Source organism: Dermacentor silvarum, chromosome 3 (genome assembly GCF_013339745.2).
Source record: "Dermacentor silvarum isolate Dsil-2018 chromosome 3, BIME_Dsil_1.4, whole genome shotgun sequence".
Lineage (NCBI taxonomy): Eukaryota > Metazoa > Arthropoda > Arachnida > Ixodida > Ixodidae > Dermacentor > Dermacentor silvarum.
Genome location: NC_051156.1, coordinates 219,328,100 through 219,349,288, shown reverse-complemented (window position 1 = coordinate 219,349,288; position 21,189 = coordinate 219,328,100). Strand labels below are relative to the sequence as shown.

The 21,189-nt window shown below is 43.7% G+C and overlaps 1 protein-coding gene across 1 annotated transcript in view; it reads left to right on the top strand.

Annotated features, from left to right (window-relative positions):
- Positions 1 to 3,253: 3,253 nt before the first annotated feature.
- The window catches only part of LOC119446686 (carboxypeptidase D-like), a 71,558-nt gene continuing 53,622 nt past the window's right edge, over positions 3,254 to 21,189 (top strand). Inside the window, exons 1-8 of the mRNA XM_037711187.2 lie at positions 3,254 to 4,136; positions 6,230 to 6,372; positions 9,694 to 9,863; positions 13,390 to 13,486; positions 15,300 to 15,510; positions 17,933 to 18,124; positions 19,400 to 19,686; positions 20,425 to 20,527. Coding sequence (XP_037567115.1) covers positions 3,272 to 4,136; positions 6,230 to 6,372; positions 9,694 to 9,863; positions 13,390 to 13,486; positions 15,300 to 15,510; positions 17,933 to 18,124; positions 19,400 to 19,686; positions 20,425 to 20,527 — 2,068 coding nt within the window. The 5' untranslated portion in view covers positions 3,254 to 3,271. The remainder of the gene's footprint in view (positions 4,137 to 6,229; positions 6,373 to 9,693; positions 9,864 to 13,389; positions 13,487 to 15,299; positions 15,511 to 17,932; positions 18,125 to 19,399; positions 19,687 to 20,424; positions 20,528 to 21,189) is intronic.

Here is a 21,189-nt window from a genome sequence, read left to right as displayed (position 1 = left end):
TGATAAAAAGGATGTACACATACAGACAAATAAATACTGTGAGTGTTTTTGGCACACCTCATATTTTCATCTGTATGTAATCTCCATCATCCTAAATCTTCTTCCTCTTAGTGAGTGCTCTCTGTGATACTCGCCGACTCAAGGGCAACAATGACCTCGCCGAATAAAAGCGTTCGGTCTGCTTCCGTCCTTTTAATACTAATGAATTGCAAATAAAACGAAGAAAATCGGCGACGCAGGCTTCTCCTTACAAGTACTCTTGTTGTGGAGAAGCCAGCTTTGACAAATTTTTTTTTTTTTTTTTTTTTGTCAAAGCTGTTACGCACGCACGTAGAGGCAGCTTTACCTGGCTTTTATACGAGTATTGCCGTATCAGATATTCAATTGTGGTCTCCGACTACAAGGCAGCTTTTGGTTAGACCAAAAGCTGCCTTTAGGTTAGACCCGCCGTGGTGGCCTAGTGGCTCTGACGTTGCGCTGCTAAGACCGGGAGGGCGCGGCATCAAATATCCCGGCCACGCCGGCGCCCGCATTTGGTTTTAGCGCGTAGAACCCCAGAAGCTAATTAATTTTAAAACCTTATAAGGTTAGCTTCACCTAACCATGAGGCGACAATGCGGCAAAGCATACTTCAAAGAATGAGAAAACATTGAAACAACCATAAAAAAAAAAAAAAAGACTGTAAATACGCAAGAGGGAAGTTTATATGAACAGTCGATTAATTTGCAGCTGTAAAAGAAGTGAGACCTTATTTATTATCACCAAAGCTCTTGCACGTGTCATTTATTTTCAAACAGCAGATAGTCGCAAGATCTGCTCTGTGCAAACGTTTATATAGTGCACGATTAGGTCTCACGTAAAATTATTCAAACGATAAAAAAGAAAAGAAAGGCCGGAAATACGGAGAAAGCTACAACAAACCGTGCGGGAGGTGGTGTATATTCAATATAGAAAATGGTATACGAATATAGACATCGAACATGTGGTGCAGCAGCAGGAGATGCCCCAATGCAATGCAATATAATTAACACCAATTTATCACGTTTGTTGCTTTTTTTTTTTTTTGTGGCGGCACTTTTTGATGGTTTACTTCTGCCCTGTTTTTATATTTCATTTTACTAGTTTATAATTCAGGAAATACATTTTCAATTCTTATTTCAAAATAGCCTTTATCGCTCTTTTCAGGAGATATATATCACTCCAATTAGCCCAGCTTCACTGTTTATCAAGCGCTCTCCTTTAAATATAGGTGGCGGCCGGTGCAGATTGAATATGACCGTGTATACCCAAAGAGGTTTATATATATATATATATATATATATATATATATATATATATATATATACTGAGTTGGCTTGCACGGTCATATGTTCAAGTGCGCGTCCTGTTGCGGTGAGGTGAGCTTAATTCGATCGTGCTTTGATTGCACTAGAAAATTCGGTGACGATCAATTCTTTACGAGCCTATTGTGAGACAACTATATTATATGCTAAAAAGGCGAATTTGCATAATGTAGCTACCGGTTAATATATTCACCAGCTAAGAATTACCAAGATGGTAGCTGGCACAGACGTTAACCCCAGACAACAAAAAACATCCCGTGGATGTCCCGAAACGATGCGAACGTCCCAGCCTTTTATGAGAGGTACTAAAGAACGTCCACAGCACCATGCCCACGTTAAAATTTAAACACAACATCTACTGCTGGACTTATTGCGAACCTAGCAACATTCACAGCAGGGTATTCCTAGAACGTTGCCTCCTGGTGTTTATTTGGGAGCTTCATGCCCTTGTCCAAAAAACGAAATGCAAATGGCACACTGCAAAAAAAAAAAAAAAAAAAAAAAACGTTTATTTGTAGATTCTTTTGTTTTAAATAATAATAATAATAATAATAATAATAATAATATAATAATAATAATAATAATATAATAATAATATAATAATAATAATAATATAATATTATATATTATATTAACATGACTAATGCTCCCAAAATTAAACTAAAGCTCTTCCCCATTTTTCATAACATTTACAAACAAAATACCAAGAAAGCGCTAAACAGAGTGAAAAAAGGTGCTATATTGCATTGTCAAACAAAACACATCACACTATAACATGAATAGACACTCTATTTGCACATGTTCTAAAGAAAACAGCGAGATAACATTGGTTTAAAGTCTAAACCAATCATAATACTCACACAGACACAATAAAGGTTAATAATAATAATAATAATAATAATAATAATAATAATAATAATATAATAATAATAATAATAATAATAATAATAATAATAATAATAATAATAATAATAATAATAATAATAATAATATTATTATATTATTATTATTATTATTATTATTATTATTATTATTATTATTATTATTATTATTATTATTATTATTATTATTATTATTATTATTATTATTGGTAGTGGTGGCCAAAGTGCACCTTCCACTGGCGGTTCTCTTGAAGTAACAAAAACAGATCTCGAAGGCTATGCGACTGTAAATGCATAGGTGGTGCCGTGGTGCTGCACCTGAGGTAGTTAGTTTGATACCGAACTGCTTTTTAATAGTGGCAAGAAACAAAGACGCAACATTCCTGAGATTTCAGAACACGCGTACGCACATGTAAATATCAAAACGGAGACCTACAACATGGATTCTCATATCCAAGCTGCGTCATGCATATATTAACCCAATTTGTAAATAATGAACTGCCCTTTGATTGCAGTGTCAAACATTAGTGCCTTGGGACACGTCCTAACATTATCATAAAATGCTCCTCCAATTATGTACCTGGTATGTTCTCAGTATCTACTTGGGACGGACAAAAAGACCTGCAAGCAACGCCTCCTGAAGGAGGCATTGGTGCAGGACATCCTTAGGATGTACGAATATCCTGATGCCGACATCCTAGAGACTTACTGAAGATACCTTTGCGCGTTCTGGGCGTTAACTAGAATACCATAGAGTTTCATATTTAGAAACTCTATGTAGAATACAATAGCAATAACTGAATAAAAAAACAAAAAAACTCCAAGAGTTGCGCCTTTAAGTTTCGGTTTCGGTTTTTAGTGTAAGCAAATATTCAAAACTAAAGAAAAAGAATAGAGGGTAGCTACAAAAGTATTTTTAGATGCATCATTATTATAGTTCAATCTATAGTGACATTTATTTTCAGTTTGCTGAAAGCGCAACAGAGGTATCGGCGGGTTTGTGCTCCAACAGCTGGGGACACTGGGCGCCTTTAACTGACGACAAACATGGCGCCGAGCCGTGCTCCCGATGTGTATGGTCGCGCTCGGTGTTTAATGTGTCCACTTGTGATCGCGCTAGTTTCGCTCCTTCATTCGAGTGCAGTGAGTGGGAGTGACGCATCTTTCCCCGTGGCCAAGTATTTGGACTACAATGCGACCACAACTTTCTTGCACGAACTCGCCAGCAAGCATCGGTCGCTAGCGTCTGTTTACAGCATCGGCAAGAGTGTGAAGGGGCGCGAGCTATGGGCGCTGAAAATCACCACCGATGTCCACGTACGGAGCATCGGCAAGCCTCTGTTCAGGTACACGGCCAACATCCATGGCAACGAGGCACTGGGGCGCCAGCTGCTCTTGTATCTTGTGGAATACATGTTGGAAAACTATGGCACCGACAGCCGCATCACACGGCTCGTCAACAACACAGAATTGCATTTCTGCCCATCGCTTAACCCGGACGGATACGCGAATGCAAGCGAAGGTGACTGCGAGGGAGCCAGTCGAGACTCGGGTCGCTTTAACAGCCATACTGTGGACTTGAACGGTAACTTCCCAGGTAGCGAAACCGACTTGACAACGGTGGCAGTGGGCAGAGAGCCGGAGACCTTAGCTATCATGAAATGGTCAGTTCTCAATCCTTTCGTTCTTTCGGGAAGTCTGCACAGCGGACTGGTCGTTGCCGTGTACCCGTATGATTTCCGCTCGCCCGAAGCGCCGATGGACAGCCCCAACCTGACCCCCGATGACGACGTGTTTCGACATCTGGCGGGTACCTACGCGAGGACCCACAGTGACATGTTTCGAAGCCCTCAGTGCCAGGAGTATTTTGACGGCGGAATCACCAACGGTGCCGAATGGATTCCTGTGTCAGGTAGGCAACTGCCGCGTAGAGCGGTCGTTTTTACTTTCTTTGGATTGCGCGAGCGAGAGCAGCTTTAAAAGGTCACTTCCACGTCCGTCACACCCGTCAGCGGCGACGGCGCTTCGCATCGTGCTGTGAGGTGCAGCGCGCAACATCCGTTGCCGCTCCGAAATGCAATCTTGTCCGCGGAGAGGTTTTGCTTTTGCTTTTCCCCGCGCTCCCTGAACCACGTGAACCTCGCGCCCCTGGGCTTTATCGACCCCGGGCGACGACGCTTTTGCTTTTACGGCTGCGCTAGCGGAGACGTCAGGAGCGGTCCCCGAAAAAAAAAAAAAAAAAAAAAAATGCAGAACGGGGAGCGAAAAGACTCGCTTGGAACGCGGTGGGGAACGCGGAGGAAAACCAGTTACTGCCTGCGTAGCCGAGCAGAACCAAATCAGGGGGCGGCTTCCGCTCTGACGGCAAAAACCGAGCGAAGCTGTCGTCGGGGGGGTTTGCCCAGCAGCGTAGTCATCGCTCGGTGTTCTTTTCCTTGATGCTTGTCGCACGCGTTCCTAGCAGGCAAAGTAGTGTGCTCAAAGTGCTTCTTGCTCTATTTCTTTGGCGCAGATATTTCATTTCCTGTTTCTGCACAAGCTCTCGCGACGATAGGCCTCTAAACTGCTTGCGACCAACCTATGCGGAGCGTGCGTTTTCTTAAATCTGGACGGCCTTGCAGCATTTTTAAATTATTTTTTTTTGTCGTTGCTAGTGAAATAAGCAGACATGAAATTTCACGGGGAACGTTTTGCAGAAATGATTTGTGCGTGGAGGTTGAATGGTTCAGCTGCGCGTTGTCACAGCTGCGCATATATAGCGTCGTGTTCTGCGGTGCAGAGGATGTGGACGTCCTCCCTGCCCACAAAACCGTTACGATTGCTCCTAATGTGAAGTGCACGTGACGTTCCCTCGTAAGCGCTGATTAGTCTGACGTATTAATTGATCCAGAATATGGGGATGTAGGAGGAAGATAATAAAGTGAGGCAGCGCGTGCCGTCAGCTTGTCCCGTTTCCCGCGCCGTATTTATCGACGACCATGAAGTTGCCCCAAATGCACCCCTTTGGTTATTTGCGTTTGGTTGTTTCTTGATAATCCCGTTTTGCTATCGAGCAGCTTAAACGAAAACTTGCGGAATAGCTGCATCAGTTTCTACCCCCCCCCCCCCCTTTTTCTTTTAACACCCACCTTTATTATTATTATTTTTTTTTTCGCGGGAGATAACGTGACTGCTGAGGATTCGGAAAATCGAATAACCGAAGAGCGATTTTACAAGTTCTGCCTAGTGCCTCGGTGCGCGTTTGTCGGTCGCCCAACAAATGCGCCTGCACTATATATAAAGAAAAAAGAAGCACAACATTAGAGAGAGAGAGAGAAAGACAAATTTCAACAGGTGCCGGTTGCCGCATCCGCGGCGAAAGAAAACTTTAGTGAGCCAAAATAAATAAATAAAAAGGAAATGGTGCTGGTAATGCCGCGGTTATTTTCTGTGAACTATGTTCAAATGAATCTGATTCCATAGAACCACAGCCCTATGTAATGCTGACTACTGGCATTGCACATATTAAAGCAATGTTATGAACTGTCAGGAATATTGAAGCTAAAAGTCACTGATTGGCATCAATAACATGTTGCTTGCTCTGTAGCTACACTAAAAACAGCCAGCACAATTTGAACCTGCAGTCTTGTGCTGTGCAATGAGGCTAACATGAACAAATGTAGCGTATGAGCCAATTATTCAGTGAAATTTAATAACTTTCAGCATTGTGGGCCAAACCAGGTAGTTCAGCTATTTTGCCTCACTGTTACGGTGATTGAGGTGTGTTGCCAAGTTTAGGCTCCATTTAGATAACTGGCATAGAAGCATTTGTTCATGTAGTACATTTTTTGCAATGATGTCGTTTAAAAAGCATTGTCCTTGGCACGTTTTAAAGTCTGCATATTTGTTGTCCGTGTGCTGCTTTGCATGGCACCTTGTTTAGCTGAATATGGTAATTAAAGTTGCACCCGTCTTCCTTGTGTTCTTGCATCACGTAATACTGCCTACATTGTTCTCTTGCCATAGGGAGCATGCAGGATTTCAGCTACATCTACACAAATTGCTATGAAGTCACCCTAGAGATATCCTGTTGCAAGTATCCAATGGCAAACACGCTTGTCAGCGAATGGGAAAAAAATAAAAATGCCCTCTTGAGCTACATGGAACAGGTAAGGAGGCCTTCTTGTGTTTGCAGTGCTATGAGGGTGTTTTTGCCTCAAAGTGCCATATGGCCCTGTTAGATGGTGCTGTGTGAGTATTGACTTGCGGGCGTTATTTTAGTTGACTTGACTGAAATGCACTGTTTACAATATCATATAAAGCCTGTAAAGCTTCAATTCTGATCACAGCACTCTACCAGTTATTTGAAGTTCCAGCTTTAATACACCGTGTCCCGTCTGAGGTCATTTATTGGTAGGCGACACCATGCAGTCGATAGGACATTAAAAGAAAACTATGTACTTTGTTTGCATTGACCATATCCTTTGCTTTGACAAACTTGGAAGTAAGGAGAATTGCCTTCTTATTGACATTGCTGCACCAGGATTTGTGCCAGCAAGCTTCAGTACTTCATAAAAACAGCTATGATCAGAATGTTTGGCATTGCTGTGTTCTTACAAGACAAGCGTAGCGATGGGGGCTTGTTGGTGATTCATGAGGAAACCTTTCGATGCAGCGTGTAACGGAACATGGACACAAGAAAGCACAAGTAAAAAGACAACACACAGCACGGAACATGGACACATCGAAAGGTTTCCTCTTCTTACAAGAGTTTATTCTTTGTTGCCACCTGCTTGCTATGCATTGCTACAATGACACTCTCATTTTCTCCTCTTGAATCGCTGGTTTTGCCCAACATTTACTTTCATGGACAAAGTAATTAAGCATTACAACTCAGTATCTGTGAGAAAAACTCTCAAAATTTAGTTCTTGCATAACAATAGCAGCAGTGATAAGGGGAATCATTACAACATGCATAATTCTTGCTTCCAGGTATTTGCTCTCCTTTGAGTAGTGTTTGCTTATCATTAATTGTTAATTTACTTTGCTTTCATAGTTCTTTAATGCAAGGGGATGTGTGACACCACGATCCAATCATCTTTTTCAACAGCTGCAGGATAAATGAAACATCGTTATTGCACCTGTTGGATGCCAGGACACAATTTGTTGCACAGCTGTGCTTCAATGTTTTGTCTTTTTTTGTATGTGTGTCCATTTCTGACATTGCTGCCACTCTGCTGTATCTGCTGTGGCCGTTACTAATCATCAGCAGTGACAAACCTTTTTGACAGTGACTTCATGCAGGATTAGAGCATAATTTGTTGCAGCCTGTCCAGTACACCCCTTAGCAGCAGTATATGTCTGTTATGTCTTGGGTTCATTAAATTGTGATTATCTGGGATATCATAAATTAATTTTCAGATTATTATGAATTTGTCAAAAAAATTGTTCGGAGTTTTGGCTGAAGATATAAGGATATTTTGAAGCACTTTGACTAGAATTAAACAGTTTTCATGTGTCATTTGGTTGCACCATATCGGGTCCTGGTTAAGATCAACAGAATTCCTTCTTATTGCTAGATGTATCCTCGGTGTAATTTGCTTTCTGTTTCAGTAAAGTAGATGCTAAACTGATACCCACTGCAACAGTTTATAAAGAATTTAGGGGATTGCATACCTATGCTATACCAGCACCTTTAATTGCATTCTTTAGTGCTAATGTGACAGAGCATGTGAGATGCTAGTCAGAAGGAGTGACTTCCTTAAAAGATGTAGCTGCATCTGTGAGGCACCAAAGGTTATTGCTGCAGCAGTTTCCTGCCGATCCCCTGAGCAGAACTGCACTGAAAGGGGTGCAAGTGTAAATTGCCTATGGCACCATTTTCTTTCTTTCACCACTCACTCGAGACCTTGCTCAACTGGTTTTGCTGTGGGCTAGTTGTTGGGCAGCCAGAGTGGGTCGTGAGCACTGGAAAGAAAATATGAAGTGCATACCTGTCATAGAAGTTGGCTGGCTGCTCACTCAGGCATGAATGCAGTGTGTGAAATAAAAGGCAGGAGGTGAGGAGCGGGAAACTGCTTGTTCCTGTATGGCACAAGGCATCTGAACACAGGCACTGGTGAAATCCCAGGCACAGCACCCAGATTTTGATGGGGGCGAAATGCGAAAACACCCATGTACTTAGATTTAGGTGCACACTAAAGAACCCCAGGTGGTCCAAATTCCAAATTATACTACAGCGTGCCTCTAATCAGGTTGTGGTTTTGGCATGTAAAACCCCATAATATAATTTTTTTTTTCATTCTTTGCTAATTCTTTCTGCATTTGCTTCATATTGTGAGTGCCTAGTGTGAAAATTGGAATAGAGCTATTAGCTGCAAGTCATGGATATTTTCATTCAGGAAAGCCCGGGGAAAACCTTGGTTCAACCATTTGCTGACTTGTTTGATGGGGCACAAAAGTTTTAAAATTTGGTAACCAGAGGTTGAGATGGTTTGGTGAAATTCTTGATACCGCAGCGAAGCATCTCAGTGAGTTTAAAAACTTGTCTTAAGCAGATCTCGACATTTATGTATTCATGGTGTCACCAGAATTCAAAAGAGACTCGATGGTATGTAAAGTAACATACCAAAAACAAGCTTGTTCCACATTTTAGATGTTACAGACTCACATGAACATTCTTACCTCTGGTATTCAGTGAAGTTTATTGGCATCACTTTTTTTTGTAATTACTTGTTCCTGGAAATTCACTGAGCAATGGATGTATGAGAAACAGGAACCCATAAAGTACATACTGAGTTATGTGCTTAGTTATGTTTGGTGATGGAGAACTTTGTACACTCTCTTCTTTAGGTCGTTTCATATTTGAGCTATTTAGAAATTGCGTGTACTGGACAACCTTTTAAGCTAGTTGAGGTTGACTAATGTGTGGTGTGACTTAGTCCCGGGACGCGGCCTGCGGCGCCCGGGCAAACAGCGCGGGGTCGAGGGACAGGCATTCGGGGTTTTCCTCACACTAGCGAATGAGTCCGTAGCCGGAGTCGCAGCAATGACTGTGCCCAGCTGACCGCAGGAACTTTCCCAGCTGACCGCAGGAACTTCCACACTTAATTGTTTTAAATGTAGTAAGTAATGTTCTTTAAAAAATGTCTTGCTGTGTTGTGAGCTGAGGAAGTTACTGTTGGGCTTCAATCTAACCATACAGAAAAGAAGGCAATGGACCCATCTGTTTTGCGAAAAGCACCGCATGTTGCACCTATACTTTAGGGCAACTAGTAACCAAGTGACTTTTTCTAGAACCTTGCAATGCACTTGCAATATGGTGTCTATCGTGTTGCGGTGAGCAAAAAGCTTTTTTTCTATTTCTAGAATAATGTCCAAATAATGTAACTAATGTCTAGGTATTGTACATAGCAACACCTTTGGTGTTTACTAAATGTGATTGTGTCCTATATGCTTACGTTCCCTTTTGTGCTTTCTGAAAATTTAAGGTTCACATGGGTGTGAAAGGAGTAGTAAAAGAATTTGGCTCAGGCAAGGCTGTTCCTAAAGCTACGGTCATCGTGCAAGGCATCGACCACAACATAACCACTACAGAAAGAGGAGAGTTTTGGAGGCTTCTGCTTCCTGGCCACTATGCTCTCCATGTGTCCAGCCCAGGGTGAGTGCATGTCTGATGCTTGTGCTACATAGGCCATAGGAAAGGTTGATGACGCAGAAGTCTCTAAAGTCTTATGTTCCTTGGTCTGTTATTTCCGCAGCTGCTGCCACATGCCACTCTTTGTTTTCATAAAGCGGCACGATGACTATGCATACATGAATGCAGCAAGTAAATTTTGACTTGTAATTTTAAGTAAAAGCAATGTTTGTTAGATAAAAGTACATACATTGTTGTAAGTAATTACATGTATCAGTAGGTGCATTAAAGGGACAGGCAACTGCTCAGAACCTGAATTGAGACAACCCCGCTGATGGAAAGATTGTCTATCGTATTGGCTAGAATGGGCCCTGTTTTTCTTATTAAACGTGAATTTATATTTTATGGGCCTTCCAGCAGGCCCACGAAGCGGCTGCCAGGTATTCACTGTCAGTCCCTACGTGGGAGACGCCCGCTACGCTCTAAGCGCGTCCCGCAGGACCTAAATAAAGTTTGTCCAGTCCAATTCTTCACTGAAAGTCGCGAAAAATGACCTTTGGCGTGCCATGCGGCAAAAACCTGAACATACTTATGAGGTCTACCACGTGACCCGCTAGTGTACGCGGTTCCTGGTTCCTGGTCGTGCGTGGGCAAGGTAGCGGAGCACATCGTCCTCAACAGGGTCAGTTGCCATCTCGAAGATCATGACTGCTTCCCCACACCACATGATCGTCTTCCGACCCGGGCTATCTACTCAAGATGCCATGTTACTCTTAAAACATCAGATTCTCACCGGAGGAAACACTCAGGATATCCGTGCCATACTCAGCCTTGATTTAGAAAAGGCATTCGATATGATCACACACTCGTCCATCCTGAAGGTGATCGCAGACCTCGGGCTCGGGCGTCAGTTCTATGACTTTGTCCGCTCCTTCCTCACCCGGCGCAGGGCCGTCCTCCGTGCAAGAGACCTGGTGTCGGAAGAAGTCGAGCTCGGACAGCAGGGAACCCCCCAGGGGTCCGTCCTCTCGCCGACGCTCTTCAACCTAGTGAGGATCGGGGCTCTCCGAATGACTCTCGAAGATCGACGGGCTAAACCACACCATCTATGCAGACGACATAACCATCTGGTGCTCCGCGGGGTCGGATGGCTTCATCGAATCCGCCCTGCAGGAGGCCATCGAAACTGCCGAGTCCTACCTCGAACACACCGGTCTCAAGTGCTCCCCCACCAAGTTAGAGCTGTTGCTATACTTGCCCAAACGCCTTGGCGCCAAGCCCAACGGGTGGAAACCACCGGCCAAACACAACATCACATTCCGCATAAGAGACGGTCATACAGTTCCCAGGGTAAACTCCATCAGGGTCCTGGGTATGATCATCAAGTCCCGCGGAACCAACACCCTAACGGTGCAGAAACTCATGACTAAGACTGACAATGCCATACGACTCATACGTAGAGTGGCTAACCGGTACCACGGCCTGAAAGAAGACAACCTACTGCATCTTGTACACACATTTGTTCTCTGCCACTTTACCTATGTCGCCGCCATACACAACTGGCTACGCGCGGAGCGCGACAAACTCAACACCCTTATTCGAAAGGTTTTGAAATGAGCCCTTGGCCTCCCTATCACCACTCCACGTATAAACTCTTCGAGCTCGGCGTGCATAACACGCTAGAAGAGATCGCCGAGGCTCAGGAGCGAACGCAGATGATCCGACTCACGACCACCAACGCGGGCCACCACATTCTGCGCGAGCTCGGCTTTTTCTCCTAGATGACCAGGGATCCCCCAGATTTGATGCCGGTGCCCCGCGAGATCCGAGACCTCATCACGATCGCTGCCATTCCGCGAAATATGCATCCCGACCTGAACAGAGGCATGCGCCTTGCGCGAGCGACCGCCCTTCTCAGGCGCATAGACATGAAAATGGACAATGTCCGTTCGTGGACGCCGTTGCCTATCGCAACACCCGGCCTTCGCCACGGTCGCGGTCTCATCCTCGCAGTGGATCCTCAACTCTGCCACGATCTTCACTCGAGAGCCCGAAGTAGAGGAGCAAGTAGCCATAGCCCTAGCTGTGCTCGACAGCAAACGGGCAGTCATCTACAGCGACTCCAAACCAGCCATCAAAGCCTTCGAACGCAGCGTCGTCTCGGACCAGGCTTTACGCATCCTCCGCAGTGCGGATCAGAGTACCCTCAACCACCACACCGTTATCTGGTTCCCCGCCCATCTCGGCCGGGTGCCCCGCCAAACCTCAACGAGATCACCCACGATGCAGCGCGTGCACTTACTGACCGCGCCGTCCCAGGGCAACCCCACCTCGCCGAGATAGAGACCAACCGGGATGTACCCATTACGTACAACGAAATCACAAAACACTTTTACCTTGGACGCCGCATCTTTCCGCCTCCACACCCCAAACTTAACAGGCCGCAGGCGCTAACCCTACGCTTATTACAAACAGACATGTACCCAAACCCCGCCAAACTCCACGTTCTCTATCCTGACGCGTATACAGGGGCGGATACACAGCTACACTCGCATACTTGCTCTGGGAGAGTAGAAACGCTCATCCCGACTCTACCTCGGACGAGTGGGAGAAGTTCCTCAGAAGCTCGCTTCTCGCCGACAAGCAATGGGCCATCCAACATGCCCATGAAGGGGCTGCCAGGTATTCCCTGCCAGGTATTAACTGTCTCCCACACAGTATGGGCGTCTCCAATACTGTGTGGGAGACGCCCGCTACCCGCTAAGCGCGTCCTGCAGGACCTAAATAAATGACAGAATAACGATGCCGGGGGCCAGCCAGCCATGACGTAGGCGTGTACTTGGGAAAAAACGCGGTACAACTATAAGAAAGGTCTATGCAGCAACGCAATCTTATTGTGCCAGTCTATTTACCTTTAAAAGTGTTTGGAAAGGTGACTATAGGTGGTTAACCACAGTTGCACTCCCTCCAGTGAAAGCAGGCCGATGGGCGGCTTTTACAATTTGCGAAGTGGGCTATCGGCATCACTATCAATTCTCAGCGTTGCTGGAGGAGGGACTCTGAATTTTTTAGAGCCTGCTCAGATCGAAATATTCTGCTTACAAAATATCCATGCGCTTTTGGAAGTAACCGCTGCAAGTGTAAACACTACCAAGGGTGAGCTTTTTGTTGCGCCATAAAAAACTGGGTCCATAAAAATCGATTGTCAGTTCCTTTAAACAGCATGATGACAATGCATCCATGAATGCAGCAAGCAAGTTTTTAATTGCAATTTTAAGTAAAAGCAATGTTGGTTAGCTAAAGTAAAAGCACTGTTGTCAGTAAGTACTAGTAAGTGCATTACATGCACAGTTTAATTATGCATGCCCTTAGATGTATGCATGCTAGTTAATGAAGCTTGCAAGTCTGCAAGGTACTATTTGTCAAGTGTGTCTCTACTAAAAGCTTTTGTGCCTTGTGAGTACCAAGAGCCAGTTGCTTTTTTTGTTTTAACCTTGAGTAGTAAATCTGAAAATGATGCAGTAAATGTTATGTTACTGTTTATATTCAGGTATGAGAGCACTGTGAGGCACAATATCACTGTGATGACTGGAGCTGCGACATGGGTAGATGTCATTCTCACACCGGTGCCATCCACCTCCAAACCGGTGAGCACCCTTTGTAGCACACGCAGTGCTTCTGTAGCACTAGTAGTCAGAGCAGTGTATGTAACCACTGATAGCTCTGAGATTAGCTACACTGCACAGTATATTTCTGTAGCCTTTATTGTTGCTAGCATATTTTCATTAAATTTTTTCTTCCATTGTTATTCATGGCAACTAAAAAATAGTAACATGTTTAATGCTGCTCATTGTGAAGCTTTTTTTTCTGCATTTCAACACCTTGTGGGATTGCTTGAGCACCCCTTTTTTTACTACAGCTTAAATCCTGAAACCTTAAAAATCCTTAGATGGTATTAACTGCAGTTTTGCAAAAAGACGCTTTTTACAGAAAGCAAGCTTTGATTACTTGTTTGGAGCTAAATGTTCAGAAGTGTGTATCATGACAGAACTGTTCCTATGTGGAATGCATAAGAAAGTGACTTGCATTTGCAGAGACACTGCTTACTTGGAAATGGAGCACTGTGAGTGAATGAATTATCTGAGGCAGAAATATTTGCTACTTGATAAGCCATGTCTGCTGTCCAGCACAGATGTGCTGATGGGATATTTTTAACACTTTAGTGGGAAACCCTTACTTATCACCAGCTGCGTGGGGGTATGAACATCTGTCTGGTGACAGCAGATAGTGCTGTGTGGAAAAAGGATATCTCTTCTCGGCACAGATAACGTGGCATTGTGCTAAGCAGGTACATCATATGAATGGGGCCCTTTGTTTCTAGGTTTCATGTTCTTGACAATTTGTGGTGGTGGTGGTGGTCGAGGACGCCAACATCATAGTGAATAGTTGCCGAGCTAGTTCATTCTACAAACCATTCTTGAGTTGATGCTTTCTCCGGTTATGTCTTTAAAGTAAAGTCAATGACAATAGTGAGCATTTGGGATCTTAAACCCCACAATTTAATTTAATAGTGAGCATCTTTTGCAATGCATAACATATTTCATACTCACAAACAAGTTTCAAAATGGTGCTCTAAAAAGTCTTTTGCAGCTTTTGTGTGTCTTTCTTTTTTTTTTCTATTCAATGCTGTCAAATTTTTGCTTACGTACATGGTAACTGCTAACAAGAGGCTTTTAATCACCCAACAGCTTGCAGGTGGTCTTTCCATAGCTGCTAAATCTCATGTTTTAGGTTGGATTTTCCTGTAATTATTAGACATTTATGCCATTGTACTGCCTCATTGAGGACACATATCTGAGCAAATTTTTTTTAAGCAAGTATTATCAAATATCATGGCACTTTTCAACGACAGGGAAAAAAAACAAAAAAACGGCTATGGCTTATTCAATTCGGGGGAGCTCACCGAAAGCCTTTTGCAGCTTAATGGTGGTAAGAAGATCGAAGTAGGGCATAAAAAAAGTGTGTCATTCTCAAGTTTTGGTGCTTTTAAGGAATGGGGGAAGGCCGTCCCCAAGAGCCTCGATTTGAGATTTGCTTACTCTTTCACTTCCCACTTGATTGTAATATTTTCTGTAAGACAGCTTTGTGGGAAGAGATCTGGCCTAGTTCAGCTTGGGGAGCAAAAATCGGGAGAAATTGTGCATTACCTGAAAATGAATGGTACTATTTCATCATGGATTGCTTTGTTCTTATGTTTTATTTATCTTTTTTGTAATATATGTGCTCATTTTTGCAGCTTTTTAGTTAACAAAAAAAGACAAGCAAACATTGTTTTGATTGTATTCCTGCTTGCAGTGTAATTAAGAAAGTTGAACATAGTTAATTAGATTTGTGCTTGAAATCAAGCTGTAATGAAGTCAATATGCATTGGTATTAAGCATAAATGTCTTTAAATTTCAGCCCAAACAGCATGCTCCTCTCGATACAGACTTTGTGTTTCCCACCAAACCCGAGTTCAAGCACCACAGCCACGAGGAACTGGTTGCCATCTTCACAAACGTTACCAAGAAATGTCCCACCATCACTCGACTCTTCAGCATTGGCAAATCTGTGGAGGACAGAGACCTCTACTTCCTTGAGATTAGTGACAATCCTGGTCATCATGAACCAGGTATAAATTATTTCTTTTTGTTACCTCTGGCACATCCTAGGAAAATTATTTAAAAGCTGAAATAACTTTCCAGTGTGGTTTGGCTTTTCTGACCACTTGCTGGTAGCATGTACCCAGCCTGTGGCTAAACTTGAAAATTGTGTCTTCTGCAAATGTTCTCATGATTTGATGTGAAGTTAACCTATTTAATGCTGGATTCCCATGACCGACTGAATTCCGCAAGCGAGCATTGCGTGGCTCAGTGCATGCCAGTCGCTGTGCACACAAGGGTGAAGTAGAGAAACTGCTGACGGCACAATAAAGGGGTCCTGAACCACACCTTGGGCTTGGTGAAAGAACACAGTCTGCAGATAGCGTATGCTGCTGTGAACATCTCAGCAAAGTTTTGCAGTCGTGCATGGCGCATGGAGCTCAGTGGAGTGCGAAGTCACCTTTTTCTCACACAATTTCTTTTTAACAGAAGCTTGCTCCTCACTCTTTTCTGGACGCTTTATTTCGTAATATAGCAGGTTCCCATACGCGGCTGCTATTGGCCAATAGCTGACATCAATCAAGAAGATTGTTTGGATCAGTGCACTTCTTCCTACTGTTACTGTCTATATTTATTGATGCAGTTTAATATACAGGCTGAAGTAAGCGAAAATCTGCTTTCGAATTTTCATAATAATCATGTACTTCCGGAAGAAGCCGATTATTATCTCTTCAGGTTCGGCCGCGGCTGCCCGCGTAGGAATTAAACTTTGGCCACCCTCTTTATTGGTGTCGTAGCCGTTGGGTCTCGCTAATTTCAACCAATTTTTTAACACTCAACTAGCCTTGAATCACGCGAAACTTAAGGTCAGACCACATGCACGCTTGCCAGCAAGTGCTCACTCCTGGCCACTCTTGGCTAGATGCCTTGGCAGACACCGCTTTGTATTGAGCTGTTGATAGTGCTTCAAAATGTGCAATTTGGATGTAGCTACCACTCGTCGGTCAAGCTGCAGGACAAAGCTAGTCCGCACCGTGTAGCACGGCTAGACTGGAGCATTGGGCCGCAAGCGTGCACTCAAGCCCTTTCAAAGCAAGTGCTGTGCATACACACTACAGTTGCAGTTACTGTAGCTGCGGTCTGCTACGTAGTGTAGCTACTGCAGTGGCTGCGAGGTGCTGCGACACTTCTGCTAGCCGAGTGCACTGCGGCTCACTGAGGACAACTGCATTTGGAGTGTCGTAGGCGTCAAAATCGGGAAGTAGTGGCGTCTATGTGAACATCCAAATTCAAAATTAACCTGCGCGCCACGGTGGCGTTCAGTAGGCGGAGTGTTGTGGGCAGGTTCTTTCTGCCGTAGCCTTCGCAGTGCAAGTCTTCGAAGAAGGAGCGAAAGCACCGTGCAGAGGATGTTTAGTTGCCAATAACTCTGCTTCTGCTGAACGCCTCCAAGTACTTTTTGCGGCAAAGTATTTCCAAAATAATCTATTTTAACTTCAAATGCATTTCTCGGCTTCGATAAAAAGTGGTTTAGGGCCCCTTTAAGAGTCATACACATCATGCTCGTCTGTAGAATTTGGCCCGTCATTGAGATACACCTTAAATCACCATGCGTTACCAACTTGCTCAAGCCTACAACTTGTTAAATTGGCAGGTGTCACGCATCACTGTGTCAGAAGCACGCTGTGATGTCTGGCCAGTGAGGCAAGCTGTGTATAGCAGAGGCTATTGAACTCCTAATACCTTGTGCAGCTTTAGAAGACTGTAACTAATGCTCAAAACAGCATCAATGTAGTGAGGGCTTCAGAAGCATAAACAGGACAACACTGGTAGGGACAGGCTCAGACTTTTGTTCTTTGTTTTAATGGAAAAGAGACGTTCCAATGATGTTGAAGATACTCTGGACACACACTGTTAAGCATAGTGTCATTACTGAGTGAATCACAGTAGTGGTTTAAGCACAAGTTAGAGACGACCTTGCAGAAGAAGCCTGCCTTGAATACTACTGCGACGGTGTTGCTTAAGGCAGGTCTGGCAAGCAGAAAATTGTGTTTGTAGAGCTTTTTTGGTTAGGCATTTGCGTAATTTATGAACTGCCTTGTGAAGTGTTTGCTTCAAAATCTTTAATTTGAATCCTAGATTAAGTCAAAGTCCACCAATTACATTGCATGTTTTTAATCTATAATAGAGCCCTTTTATAGTTATCTACAGCAGTGTGACTGGCTCACTGCATCACTTTATACATGTAGTCTGCAATTGCTTATATCACTTTAAAACATGTACTTCTGCTTTCTCTTTGCACTATTTTCTCAAACTCTTTTCTGGGGGTTTGTTACCCTCAGAGCAACAGTAACAAACTGGATACTGACTCTTATAAACCTCCCTGCCATACCTCTTCTTCTCTCTTTCTGAATACCTAAAAGTTAATATTACTTTTTATCTGAATGACAGGTGAACCAGAGTTCAAGTATATTGCGAATATTCATGGCAATGAGGTGGTTGGTCGTGAAGCTGTTCTGCTGTTGGCACAGCTCCTCTGTGAGCAGTATGGCAAGTCTCACCGCTTGACAACTCTTGTGAACAACACACGCATCTTCCTAATGGCCTCAATGAACCCTGATGGCTATGAAAGGGCCAACCCCGGTAAGGAACCTTCATCAAATGTTTCAGTAGTTGTTCATCCACTCTTACAACTACTACTGCTACTATTGATTCTCATTTAATAAAGCTCAGACATTCCTAGGACAAGCTTGACATTGTAGTTGAAAAGCTTTTTGCTCTAAATTGGGAAGCCCTGATGCATTTGCCCACACAAATGTGTAAAGTTCAGAGAAACTTAAGCATTTTATTAGTATGGTGTAAACTCAATGCTCTTTATTTCACACATGATTCTTGATCTCTTATGAAGTCATATACAGGCATATTGACCAGAAAAAGAAAAGACGAATTCATGGTCACTGATGTAAGCATTGCGTAGCCAACCAAGCCATTGATTAAACTTATTGGGCTTTATGCATGCAGACAATTAAAAAGGCAGCAGAAAGAAATTTGATGTCTTAGAGGACATGTGAATATATTAAGTGGAAAATAAAATGATGAAAGTTAACAAACTACCGGCACTTATTTACATTTGAGATGTGAGCTGTTGGTAGAGCAAGTGGCACAGTTAAGGTTGTGTTGCATGTTATTTGCTGTCAGCTTAGTGGTATCACAGACCAGAATCACATAGCAATAACTGCTTGGTGAATTACTGCATGGTGCAATGACTGTGTGTAGTAATTTTCCTTTGCCAATTCTACATGTGTATGCATGTGCTACACATGACACCAATGTTGTCGGGATATGGTGGGGATCGCCCACGGCCCTGTGCCTCGACACACCGAGCCCCGCGGTTGGCGCATGCCTGCGCATCAACCGCGGTCCGGTACAAGCTCGAGAAAACAATAGACGACAACCACGTGTACACTCGGAAAGCATTTATTACGACTGCAACTAACACTTCGAGCAGGCCAGCTAGCTATAGTTGACATCGCTGAGGGTTCCCTCGAAGAGAATAATACACTAGGTAAAGAAGGGCTTCCGACTTACCAACTGGGGAATACGGGGGGGCCGCGGCGTTTGCCGCGGCAAGAACGTGGTTGACTAACCACGTGCGGGAATACGGGAGCGACGGCGGAGACTTCCGCCGTCGCCGCTTGCTGGGGACCAAAAAGAGACCCGGGCAATATCAGCGAGATCTCACGTGACCCACCCGGTGGCGCTGATAGCGCTTGCGATTCCCGTGCGCCGCCCGCGGAAGGAAAGTTTCCCCTCTCCCAACTCTCCCTGGCACGCATGCGCTTGACGCGACGTTCGCTGCCCGTGCGGCGGTTATGGGACCCGAGGATTCCCACAATGTGAAATGTTGTTTGCTTTCAGGTGACTACAGCAGTGTAGTGGGCCGATTCAATGCTCACAAGGTTGACCTGAACCGCAACTTCCCTGACCAATATCAGCCTGAAAAGGCACATAACCCACGAGAGCCCGAGACAAGGGCCATGATTAACTTCATAGTGGCGCGGCCCATAGTGCTGTCGGGCAGCCTGCACGGAGGTGCTCTGGTCGCCAACTACCCTTATGATGGCAACAAAGAGAAAGTGGAGCGCATCTACAGTGCCACACCGGATGACTCCCTCTTCCGGTACCTGGCTCGTGTCTACGCCCGGGTGCGTGCTTGTTGTTTCTCATTTGGGAGTGTGTTTGTGCCACCACTGACCAGGAGCTCTCAGAAGATGACTGTTTGATTAATCTTTTCTAACAATATACCAGACGAATCAAAGGAAATAAGGCGCTCGTTGAGGGAATTCTACAGATGACGTCCAAAAGAATTGAAACCAGAGAATTTATGGGAATTGTGGTTCTTTATTAGAGGACATTATCAACTATGTGTTGGCTCAGCCTTGCCGACTTTACTTCCTTTGTCTTTACATTTAATATAAACTAAAGTATGTAATAATGTTCTTTTGGCAGTTCATATCTCAGTTCTATTTCTGAATTTATTGGTTTCTATTACTGTTGGATCCCTTTCGTAGTCCCTTTTTTTTTTGCAAAGCGCGATGACAAATACCAGTTTGAGAAGCTATTCTTAATGCCTAAGATGTTCTGCACAAATATTAGATCTGCAAGACACTATGAACAAGCATCTCAACTTTTCATGCCACTTACAATTAATATCTTAAAAATTATATTGCTGGCTAATACAGTTTGTGCTGGTGCTATAGCTTCGGAGCCATGTTTCTATTTATTTCAACAATACTTATTGCTTGTGTGCATACAACTACATTTGCATTGGAACTTTCAGTTTTTTGGAATGATAGCAGTACAGCGATTCATTGCTTCCAAGTTCAGAATAAGAATCTGTTGCTGGGTCCGACAATTTTTGGGTGCTTTTGTGATTTCTTCAGGCTCATCCAACCATGAGTCTAGGAAAGCCTTGTCCAAGAGGACCCATGGATGATGCATTCAAGGATGGAATCACAAACGGAGCAGCATGGTACAATGTCTATGGTGAGACATGCTTTTTCTTATTGAGTAAATTTTATAGATTATGCGCTGTCCTCTGCATTTTCATCATTCCTGTATTTTCTCAATGTATGTAACTATGCATTTAAAGCATTTGTGCATGAGTGAAAGTATATGCTAGTGTGACACTACAATTTTGTGTGCAGGCTTACAAGCTTACTGGAGCGATAATGTAGAGTGTACCCTTCTAGATTTTCCTTGTGACCAGTATGTTCTGTAAAATGCTGCAGTTGTAATACTCCTTTTCTTAGAGGGCACTAAAGGCAAATATTAAGTCAAGCTAAAGTGATAGATTAGTGCTCGATAATCTCTAAGGCGTCAATATTATCGCGAACAGAGCCTTAGTAATAGAGAAATTGAGGTAAATGCAGGACACGATTAGAGATTCCCCCGGGACATTGCCCGATGACGAAGGCACTTCTAATTTAAATTCTGTCACTAGTACTCAACCGCTTGTTATAAAAACATCATTGTATTGCATTACAAGACGAAAGAAAATGCTACTTGTCCAGTTTCATTTCATTTCTAGAAAAAAGAACCCTTGACAACGATGCGGGTGGTCGAAAGATCTCATTATCGCTCGACTCTGCGCTCCCCGCGCTTTAGAGTTTCAGTAGTTTCGTTATCACGTAGTGCTGTGCTGGTTT